General features: G+C 46.1%; 1 protein-coding gene across 2 annotated transcripts in view; it reads left to right on the forward strand.

Moving 5' to 3' along the window:
- DENND2D (DENN domain containing 2D) overlaps nt 1-9,272 on the forward strand; it is a 25,372-nt gene extending 16,100 nt beyond the window's left edge. For both annotated transcript variants that reach the window (XM_069090388.1, XM_069090387.1), the window contains exons 8-12: nt 2,238-2,415; nt 6,091-6,132; nt 7,005-7,089; nt 7,444-7,683; nt 8,721-9,272. In XM_069090388.1, the coding sequence (XP_068946489.1) occupies nt 2,238-2,415; nt 6,091-6,132; nt 7,005-7,089; nt 7,444-7,683; nt 8,721-8,797 (622 nt within the window). In that variant the 3' untranslated portion in view covers nt 8,798-9,272. The remainder of the gene's footprint in view (nt 1-2,237; nt 2,416-6,090; nt 6,133-7,004; nt 7,090-7,443; nt 7,684-8,720) is intronic.
- The last annotated feature ends 2,546 nt before the right edge of the window (nt 9,273-11,818 follow it).

Genomic DNA, 11,818 nt, shown 5'->3' on the forward strand with positions numbered 1-11,818 from the left:
AAAGAAAAAAGCTGTCAAACTTGGATGTCCTAATTAGGCTTCCCATTTCAAAGCTTACAATCCATTGATCCTTGGCCTGGGGTTACCTACTTGCTTCCCATCCCAATCTTGAGAAAGGCATCCAATCATTAAGGAAATGCCATGAATCACTGTGGGGGAAGATATAGTTGTCTTCTGGGGACACTTGAAACTAAACAATTAAGTGAGGACATGGCTATGAAAGGACATGGAGCCCTATGGAGTTTGAACCTACAATCATTGTTGGCAGCTCTGAATTCTCTAGACGGCCCCACAGGGACGTAGACCAAAAAGAAAAAAAACATAGATAAGGCCTCTACCTTTTGGAAGGTGACAAGGCAATAGACCTTGAATTCATGCCAGAGAAAAGAGAGAAAGCTGGGGCACTGACAGGCAGGTTAGGCCAAGAGCCTTGGGGGAAGAGTGGAAAAAGATTTGGGGACAAAATTAATTCAGTTCAACATTTTTTTAAGTACCTGTCACAGACAAAGCACTGTGCTAGGTGCTAGGATGTAAAGAAGAAAAATAAAAGTCTTTGCCCTCAAAGAGCTTCCCCATTCTACTAGGGATAGGAGATAATGGCATTAGGATATAAAATACACACACAAGACACAGACACAGACAGACAGACAGACACACACACCCAGTATAAAACCAGGTTAATTGAGGAGAGAGGGCACCACCAGCTGGAGGTGCCAAAGAGAAGCTAATGGCCAGGGCCTGGGGCTAGCGTTCTGAAAACTGAAGGGTGATTCTTGAAAATGAGGTGGCGAAATGCCTTGCTTCTCCCTAAGGGACATGGCAGAATCATCTTCTTTGGAAATGGTCTCTCCAGCCCCCATTTCACACGTACAGGAACAAGTAGGAAGAATTCCTGGCAGTGGCAGGAGCCAGGACCTTCTGCCTTTTCCTGTGTTCAGGAAGTGAAAGTAACTCCCGACACGAGTCTGGCACTCCTCTGGATCGCCCCCACCTCTGCTCTGGGATTTGAACTGAGTACGCCCGGGGCGGGGGAGGTGGGGAGGGGAAGCAATATTTCCCCATTTCCTGTGTTTCCTTTCTCCCTCTCACTGAACTCACTAGACATGGGAACCAGGGGTAGCTTCCTGTCAGTCCCTGCTTGGCCCTAAAATCTTCTGTGGAAAGAACCCACTATTTCCCATCTTCCTTCCTATCCTAGGTTTTTGGGATCTTCCAGGCTGAATCAGGGAGGGGACTTCCCAGCCAGGCTGGGCTTTGGCCAGAAGCTGAGTATTTCATTACTTCTATCTCAGGAAGCCTCAGGGCAGTGCAAAGAAATGAAAGTGGTTTTTCTACCTGCTTGCCTACAGGCCTTCACCTTGGAAACCACAGGCAGTTGTGATGGCTGTGGGGAGCAAGGATGGGGGAGGAAGGGCGGTGCGACTTGGGAAGTGAGCGTTCCAGGAGAAGCCTTTAGTGAGAAGAGGGCAGGAGGCACCTCTGTGGGACTTTCCATCTAGGAAGGCTTGGGTGGAGTATTCCTGGAGTTTGGGAGTTTCCCAAGGTCTTCTGGGTACCAGCCTGAGCTTCTTGACCCCAGGTCTGGGCTTAAGGAGCTGGAGTTCCAGCTGGCAGTTTTCATAGGTTACAGGGTTAGGGGACAGAGAAAGAGAAAGGGGAGCAGAGAGTGACAGTAGATAATGGCCTGTTAAGGAGAGGGAGTGGGCACACTTCAGGACCCCATCCTCTACTTTACCCACCCTACTTCTGACTTGGTTGATAAGGAACTGGTATGGGGGAAGGGAAGGTTAGGCAGAGGTCTTACTATCTCCTCCTCTACCCAGCTCTGGTGAGTGGAAGCAGCTGCTCCCACTTAAGGCCTTGGAAGGCATTCCATATGTCCGCCATCTTGCTCTTCTCCCACCCCCCTTCAGCTTTGACCCCACCAATTACTAGGCCTGTTAAAACAATGACCCTGGGGTTTGGGAAGATGGGATTTAGAACTGGAGGGGACCTTAGGAGATTGGTTCAGGGTCCACAAACTGTTTTGTAAATATTTTGGCAACTATTTCAATATAATGGGTTTCCTCTGTACCATATATGTTTCCTTATATTAGCAAAAGAAGCAGGCTGAGTCTGCCTCTGACTGTGGCTGGGGAGGTGGCCTGTGTCCCCGGCAAGCCTGCCCGGCTGGACTCGGGCTGGGGTTGGGGGGTCCTACCCTGGACTACAGCCTTCTCCCCTGTTGTCATCCCCAGCACACTGTCCCAGTGTATCCATGCTGCCGTTGCGTTGCTGTACCCCTTCAGCTGGGCTCACACCTACATCCCAGTGGTCCCTGAGAGTCTTCTGGCCACCGTCTGTTCCCCTACTCCCTTCATGGTTGGAGTGCAAAAGCGCTTCATTGAAGAAGTTCTGGACAGCCCCATGGAAGAGGTATGGTTTCTTCCTTACAAAGTGCCCCTACTTGACTTTACAAAGGAGTGAAGGGACACCACCAGGCACATCTAGGGGCATCACACACTGGCCTAGGGAAGGGGCCAGGGAAAAGGCACTGTACTCAACAGTTTATGTATCTTCCCTGAAACTGACTCCTGGTACCCGATGGCCAAGTCTACACAGTAGAAACACTACCAGAATTTTTTCAAGTATGTTAGAAGTGTGTCAGTTGGTTGTCCTTATCACCCACGTTAAAAATCTGGGGTTGGTTTCTAACCTAAGAATTTGAGTGATTATTACCTGAGCCATTGGGCGGGCTAACTGAATGAGTTTAGAATAGAAGCTAATGAGGACATGAGTCTCTTGTGAGTTAGATGCACTCTTTCATAGCCACAGAGGGAAGCCCTGCACTAGTCAGATCCCTTACAAATGCCACCATTTAGGGAGGCTAAATGGTGCAATGAACAGAGCACTGGCCTTGGTGCTCAGGAAGACCTGAGTTCAAATTTGGCTTCAGACACTTAACACAAAAACTAGCTGTGTGACCTTGGGCAAGTCATTTAGCTCCAGTTGCCCTCCAAAAAACACCAAAACTCAAATACACCATTTAACTATCCCCACTGCTAGAAAAAGATTTTTTCCTACCAAGAGTAGATCAGAATTCTTCTCTACAGAGGACTTTATTATAACAAACCAATTTTGTTCTTTGTGTGTACACCGGCTAACAATGGACATACCTATGTAGACAGAGACTTCATGAATAAGAGAACTCTAGTTTCCTACAAGAAAGTTATTGGGATAGGTGTGGATCCAACCCTGCAGAAGGGGTTCTCCATGTTACAAATGAGGAAACTGAGGCACATCTTATAGCTGAAGAAACCTAGCCAGTGGTTGAGGGAAAGGAAGATCCCAAGCCCCTCTAAGACTTAGCTTGTCCTTGGATTATTTACTAGAGTGCATATAACTGGAAAGCTGATCTTATACTCATTTATTTCTCTTCCTTCTCTGTCCCCATGCAAATTCTGTTCTGCTTACTTGGATGCCACTGTTCTCAGAGAACAGCCTTGATCTTATGACCTGAGGGTGGGAGTCTGGGAGAACTCCCTGGGTTGGGCAATAAGTTAAAATGTCCTAATTTCTGAGGTTTTGAAATTTCCTGACTTCAACTTTAGGGTGCCCAGGAACTGTGGCTTTTCTGGATGCCAGAGAGGAAACAACACCCCTCCCTCCCCTGATTCCTTCTCTCCTTCTTCCCTCCCTCCTCCCGCCAAATACATATATGCAGATTCTCACCCACCCTGCCAAGACTCTGGGCAGCTTTGCAGAACCTGACAATGGAACAAGACAAAAGGGAGGAATCCCTCCATCCTCATAGATTTTAATTTGGGTGGGGGGGCGGGGGGGAGCCGCATATAAAAAAGACCATATCAGAATGTTAGACAGTCAAGTCAACAAGCATTTATTAAATGCCTATTATGTGTTAGGCACTAGGGATACAAAGGAAGGCAAAAGACAGTTCCTGCCCCCAGGAGCTGACACTCTAATGGGAGAAACAGCCTGCAGACAAAATAATGACAAATAATATCCATAGAGTATATACATAGCCTGGGGGGGTCCCAAAGGACTGTTCCCCTAAAGTCAAATTCCCCTGTAGAAAGACATTCAAGATTATTCAAATGTTTATGATCTAGTGGCTATTTAAAAAAACAAACCACTGTCATACTAGCTGGCCTAGGGAGTAGAAGTGTGGAACCGCTGACCACTCCAGTCCCCAATGCTCTTCCTTGTGTCTTAGAGCTGCCTGGAGCACTGACCTACCTAGGGTCATACAGCAGGGATAAAATGGTCCAGACTTGAACCCAGGCTTTCCTGGATCTCAGGCTGTCTCTTTACCCTCCTTGTCCTTCTGCCTCTCTAGAAAGCACTACATAAACAGTAACTGGTTTATTTTTGTTCTGGACATCTGATTGTTATTGGTGTGCAGAACTCCCAGGGTAGAAACTCTTCCCACCAATGCAGATTGTTAACTCTGACTTAAAGAGTTTTGAGGACAGCTGCCTAAGGCACTGAAAAGTTATGTGAGTGAAGCAGAGTCACAGGGCAAAGGTAGGATTTGAACTCAGGTCTTCCTCTAAGGCCAGCCCTCCTCTGTTCACCACATCTAAGGTTAGCCCTCCTCTATTCACCTTTCCTTTCATCAGGTATTGTCATTATTATCCCAAGCCAGTCCTTGATTCCTTCTTTTCTTTTCCTGGAACATGTCTCTTCCTCTCTCTGACCTCCTCCCCAGCTTCTGTGTCATGGAGTAAGTCAAGCTTCTCAGAAGTTAATGAGGGAGCAGGAAAGAGCAGATTTTATCTTTCTAGGGAAAGCTTTAGTCTTCAAACATTTAAGGGAAGTCTGCCTCTTCTGTGTCCACCTGATGAGGGATGGCTCCCTCTAGGTTCAGCAGGAAGTCTGATCTTACCTAAGACCAGAAAACCTGCAACAGCGTCTGGAAAGAATTCAAGGTCTCAGGCTTAATTGGAGTGAGAGTTGTAGAAGTTTATTGTTCCGCTTCTATGAGAGGCAGGCAAGAGTCCTTTAGGGGACCTACAAGTGAGAGGGGTACAGGCTTTTACTCTTAAAGGGTAGGGCTGCCATTGTCAGGGCTGACCGGATGGAGGGAAGGGACCTCAGTGCATAAATAAAGGTTGGAGCTGACCGAGAAGAACTTGTGACTTTAGTGCATAGATAGTTTAGATGAGATTTGGGTCAGACCGGAGGAGACATGAAGAGATTAAGTAAGAGCAAAGGAGTTGTAAGAGCAAAGGAGTCACAAGGTGGTGCCGAGTGCAGTGCGGATAGGGGGAAGGGGCAGAGTTTGAGGCTGGGAAAGGGATTTTACAGATTACAATTTTACAATACAAATTGGTTTTACAAATTGATTTAGACCCCAGGTACCCCATCACACCCAGGGATGGGAACAAACCACAGAGACTGGGATAGTATCTAAAGCAGGGCTCTTCCTAGGGGAGGGCAATAAAGACTTAGTGCCAGGGCAGAAATTTACAACACTTTTAGTCATTCATTAGCACATTAATGCCTAATTAGCAGGAGTAGTTAAACTAGGGAGCTCCCAGAGAGCAGGAAGCTTTCTGTTTCTCTTTCCATTGCCCATCCTTTATCCCCTGTGGGTATGCCCCAGGTGCACTCCCTCTGCCATCCATTCCTCCCTCTCCCTCTTATATCTAGTCTCCCATTATTGTATTTCTCCTTGTGATACTGATTCAGAATAAATGGATTGAGGTGGGGATGAACTGGCTCTGCTTTTGCAATGGCTTTGAGGAAGGCCCTTATTGTTCAATTAAACAGGCATTTGTCAAGCACCTACTGTATGCAAAGCCCTGGAAATATGGACAAAAGCAAAACTTCTCAAGCCTGAATCCTTTTTGCTCTCAAATCTGCCCTAATCTGCTTGGCTTCAGCCACAAGGGTGCTAAGGTTTCCCTGGGGCTGGAGGTGTGGGCACAGTCACTGGGAGTAGAAGGGGAAGGGTAGGGGAAGGGAAAAAGCATCTTTATGGCACCTACTATGCCCCAGCCCCTGTGCTAAGCATTTAGCAAATATGATCTCATCTGAGAATTTGGAAGTGGTTAAGTTCTTTTGCAGATAATTTCCTGTTTGTTTCAGGTTCTGCTGGTGGATCTGTGCACAGGCACCTTCATAAAATCAGTGAGTCAAATACCCCTCTCCCACTATCCCTTCTTCTTTATCATTCCTGTGCCCTTCATTTGACCACTCAGCATACCTAGATTGGGCACTGACTGTATGTAAGGTGCTCTCCTAGATTCTGGGGATGGGAAGAAGTCTCCAAGACACAAAGCTCTTGCTTTCCAGGAGCTATACGAGATTTGTACGATAAAAGTGATATAAATGCACCATATGAGTAGTATAAACAAAAGAATTACAGGAGGGAGAGAACTTTGTTAGCCTTCTTTGGACACAGATACAAAATGGAGCCTAAAGGAAAGCTGATGAGATCTCTCCCAGGCCTGGATGCATATTGCGGGAGGTAGGGTAAACAAAGATCTGTATTCCCTTCTTCATCCTATCCTCCCCTCCCCTCCTCTCCTTTCTTTTCCTTTTCTTTCCCTTCCTCCTTCCCTCCCTCCCTCCCTTCCTTCCTTCCTCCCTTCCTCCCTTCCTTCTTTCCTCCTTCCCTTTCTCTTTCTTCTTTCCAGCTTTTTTCTATTTTCCTTTCTTTTTCTTTACTTCCTTCTCTCTTTCCCACCCTCTTGGGGAGATTTATTTTTTAGGAGTGGTGATGGGTCTGGATCTGTGAGTTCATAAGTATAGGGAACTTTTTTTTATATGGTACAGACTTTTTTTCACTGATGCTTATTGGCAATTTCTCTTTCACCTGTAGTTACAGAGTAGTTTAGGGCAAATAAAAGGTTGTGATATGCCCCATAGTCACAGAGCTAATATGTTTTTAGTGGGATGATTTGATTTCCCACTCTTGCCAGTCTTCTATTGGTCCCCACTTCCCTCCTCTCCCCTCCTACCTCATTTAACCTATGAGCTAATTCTTAATTCTCTCCTAGGTTGGAGATGAAGGAGATGTCTTACCCCCCAAGTTGCAGAATGACATTTTGTCTTCTCTTGCCCAGGGGAGTAATGATTTGCAGAGTAAGTCCAAGAATGCCACCTCCTTCCTCCAATTCACCTTTTTGCTTTCTCTACTCAGCACTCCAGAACTGAGGGTATCTAAGAGAAATTGGGCCCTCAACCATGAGACAGGCTTTCTGGGGGGAAATATCATTCCACTTTACAAAACCCTCATCAGGCACAATGGTTTCAGGTCAGAAGACTTGTGGACCAGATGTCCTCACTTCCACATTGTCAAATGGCCAAAGAGGGAATCCATGCCCACCCTCCACAGCTCCCACTTACATTTGCAATCCTGAGACACAAAGTTTCTTCCTTCTGGGTAAAAGGGACAGTGAATGACCCTGTAATGAAAGACTCTCTATGTCCTTGCAGCTTTGGAGGAAGTCAACGAGCATGTCTCAGGTCCCTTTGTGCAGTTCTTCATCAGGACTGTGGGCCACTACGCCTCCTACATCAAAAGGGGGCCAGACGGGCAAGGCAACTTCCAGGAGAGAGCCTTCTGTAAGGCCCTGTCCTCCAAAACGAGCCGTAGGTTCGTGAAGAAATTTGTCAAGACACAGCTGTTCTCCCTTTTCATCCAGGAAGCGGAGAAGAGCAGGACACCCCATGCAGGTGAGCCCTTCCAGGTGAACACCCACGTAGGACCGAGGCCCAGATCAGAGAATATGTGTATGTGGGTATGTGTGTGTGCACACATTCGCGATGGCGAGGAAACATGGAAAGGAAGACAGAATTATTTGAGAAAGGAGGCATTTACCCAGAAGCCTGGGAGGCATCCTAAATCCTTCTAGGAGGGTGAACAGAGTAAACATCTGGAAACTGCTCTGTGGGCTGGCCTTTTCAACAGATCCTACCGATTTGTCAGTAGGGTCTCCTTTCTTGCCGCAACTTAGGGCTAGGGGAGCAATTCTTATTTTTAGCCTTGATGGCCCACTTCTCCCCGTTGGTTGGTTGATTCTTTCTGTTTTGGAGAGTGGCCCAGGTCAGTCATTTCTAGGTTGGCCCTGCTCCTAACTTTCGGGACTTCAACACCATGGCCCAACTTGGGTACCTTCTCTTCCCTCTCTCTTACTTTTTAGCCTTTTTTTATGGGTTGTCTTCTCTGTTAGAATGTAAGCTCCTTGAAGCTGGGAAGTAGTGCTTTGCAAAGCATCCAACACACAGTAAGTGCTTAATAAATGTTTGTTGTCTGCCTGCCCCAGGCGAGAATCACCCTCAGACTCGCTGTCTGCTTGTAGCCCTTCTGGTTGCTGCACACCCCTTCCTCTCCTCACCTTTAGAGTATAAATTGCTTGAGGGCAGAGTCTATGTCTTTGCCTTTCTTTCTGTCCTGAATGCTCACTACATTACCAGACACACGGGAAGCCCTCAATAAATGCTTGTTGATTAACTGGTCCTTGGGCAGTATCTTCAGAACCCCAGGATATAATTGAACAAAGGCTCAGACCCATTATCTATATTGGACTCAGGGATATGAGTGTTCCTTAGATCTATCCTCTGTGTCTTAAAAGAAAGGACAAGTGAGGGAATTAAGAACTCCCTGGGAAGGGATTTAAGAGGCACATGGCCAGGGTGGTGGCTTGGATGGTGGGTATTTTCTGCTCATGTGACATAAGTGTGTTATCTGATAGGCATGTCTGGATTTACAGGGTACTTCCAACAGAAAATCACTGAATGTGAGAAACAGAAGAAACAGAAGAAACCAAAGGAAAAGACTGTGAAATAAGGGACGTGGGAGGCAGGAGTAATTCAGCCTGCAGCCCAGCCCAGTCTGGAGTGGACTTGGACTCTGTCCTGAGCCAGAGCTGGTTTGGTCTTGGGACACCAGCACTATCGGTTTCGAGGATGGGTTACCTTTGGCAGCCAAACCCTGTTTCAAGTCGGTACTTAGAGCTAGTACATCAGGAGCTTCATGGGGCCCAGCTTTTTCCTTCCCAAGAAAAGATCCCAGGACTCTGAGAATGCCTTGTTTTCTGGAAGGGGATGCCACGCCGGGGAGTGATTAAGTAACAGCTGCTGTGTCTCCCCTGAGTATTCTCTGTCCTAGAAATTCTGAACCTGGTGCTTTGCTCCTTCCTTAGGGACTACTGTTCTCAGTATCCAGTACAAGAAGCACAGAGAACAGCTCTCACCCAGAGGTCCAAACCCTTAACAAACTAAGCCTGTGAGAATGTGAATAAAGGTGGAAAATGTTCATGTTATTAAGCATCTCGCTTGAGAATCCCAGCCCAGAGGGGGCAGAGTTGGAGAGTATGGCCTTCCAGAATCATTTCTTCCAGAAAGAATTATTTGATGTTCAGCACTTCTCTTTATGCTAATAGCTAGACTACTGGTTCTCTGTTGATGGACAATGATAGTTCTGATGAATCCTCCCTTATGGCCCCAGCATTGTTTACCTTCTTTTTCACCCAGGTGCATTATCTGAGCTATGGGGTTAGAGAGTGGGACCCAGTGAATGCCTACACTGTGGCCAGCTCCTTCCTTGAGGGATGGCACTACGTTGGCTGTGATTTTGGACAGTGTTAAGGGAACTCCAAGGGAGACTTGTTCTGGACAAAGGTCTCGACTGTTGGTGATAAAGGGAAAGGAGGCTTTGGAGTCTGAGAACATGGGTTCCCACCTTTCCTGAGTTATTTTGTAAGACCACAAGCAAGTCACTTTCTGGGCCTCATTTTCCTCACCTGAAAATGGGGGAGTGGAAGGGGATGTTGGACTGGATGAACTCTAGTACCTTTAAATCTATGATCTTATGAACAGAACCAGCTCAAGTCTGCAGGACCCAGACTTTAGGTTGGTGCTCCCCAGCAATGGTGGGATTGGCTCTAGTATGGGCCATGGGAGAGTGGGGCAGGGAGGGGACTGTTTAGGGTACTCTCCCTGCCTTTAAGGGTAACCTAAAGTTCATGAGAATGCCAAATGTGAAACACTTTACTTTGCCCCTATGTTCACTTATCAGTTTAGTGAGGCAGGTGAATGAAGCTAGAGAAAACTGAGGGTATTTAGGTATTACAGAAACAATTAATTTCCAGGGAAAACAAGAAAATCCAAGTAAGGGAAAAGAGATAATGGCTAAGAAAACTCATTTTCATTGGGGTGAGGGTAGGAGGTGCTAATATCCTATTTCCCCATTAATCTAGTCAGTCTCCATTTTTGGATACTATCTCTTGATTGATCTGAAACAAGCCCAGTTCAACTATTAAATGTTTCTTGTTATGGCCTTTCCTCTCCCTAAGAATATAGGATCATAGAAAATTAAGAGCTGTAAATGATTTTAGAGGATGGTTGTGTGCAATCTCTCACCTCTACAACAACTGACAAGACATTCATCCTCTGCCCAGATGCTTCCTTCCTGTGGATGGAGAACTGACTTTGGGAATTACCACCCTCGACTTTCAAATTATGTCACTGACATGAAGGCACACACCTAGGTGGCACAGTTAATGGAGCACTGGACATGGGAGGCAGGAAGACCTAAATTAGAACTCTGATTCAGACACTAGCTGTATGACTCTGGGCAAGTCCCTTCACATCTGCCTGTTTCTTCATCTGTAAAACAGGGATAAAATAGCACCTTCTCTCCAGGGAAACGCCAGCCCTTACATAATTAGCAGTCCATAGTGCTCATGAATGCTTAATGGGGGACGAGAATACTGTGGGAACTGTAGCCCTTCCCCTAACACGCTAGGCCTCTAAAGCCCAGGAAACGCCTCCTGGTATTCTACCTCTAGCCATATTATAATATAGCCAAATTAACTTTCAAGACTAGTCTGCCCTTTAAATAATTGATAGAACATGAAACATCACAGTCACTGAGCCACATTAACATAATGACCCAATTAGGGTATATTTTAAATGAGATCCTATCTAAATGAGTCTGGGATGGAGAAACATCACATATCATTTAACTGAACACTTACCAGCTCTATCCAAGAATGGGTTCTAGAACGTGCACATCAGAGCTGGTCCTAAATCTCTCTGTGCTATGTCAGTTAGTAAATAAACACTTGTTAAGTAACTTCTATGAACCAGACACCGTGCTAAGCACTGGGAGACAAAGGAAAGCAAGACAATTCCTATTCTCAAGGAGCTTACAGTGTAACGAAGGAAACGTCAAACAACTACGTAAATACACTAGATACAGGAGAAATCAAGAGATCATAGAGGGAAGGGACTAGAATGAAATGGAACCAGGAAATGCTTACAATAGAAGATGGGATTTTAGCTGAGAATTGAAGGAAGCCAGGGAAGCCAAGAAAGGAGGAGGGAAAGCATTCTAGGCATGGGAGATGCTCAGAAATGAGAAATGGAGTTTCTTGTCGATAGATTGGAGAGTAAGGGGTAAAAAGACCAGAAAGGTAAGGGTGGGGAGAGGATTTTGTATTTGATTCTAGAGGTGACAGGAAGCACTGGAGTTTATTGAGTAGAGAGAATAAAAAGAGTTATACTTGCACTTTAGGGAGATCACTCTGGTGGCTGACTGGTGTGAGGAGAATCTTGTGGGTAGATCAACTAGCAGGTCACTGAGACAGTAGAAGGGCATAAGGGAGCCTTCATTAGGGTAGTGGCAAATGTCAGAGAGCTGACTGTATGTGAGATGTTATGATGAGAAGGTAAAATTGATGGGCCTTGGCAAACAGATTGGATAAGGTGGCATGTAGATTGAGAGCCTGGGACACTGGAAGGAAGGTGGAACCCTTGACAGTAACAAGTAAATTAGGAAGAGTGGAATACTTGGGGGAAAAGATAC

Source organism: Petaurus breviceps, unplaced genomic scaffold, assembly GCF_028583685.1.
Source record: "Petaurus breviceps papuanus isolate PSGF00001 unplaced genomic scaffold, PetGlider_PUasm1.0 186, whole genome shotgun sequence".
Taxonomy (NCBI): Eukaryota; Metazoa; Chordata; class Mammalia; order Diprotodontia; family Petauridae; genus Petaurus; species Petaurus breviceps.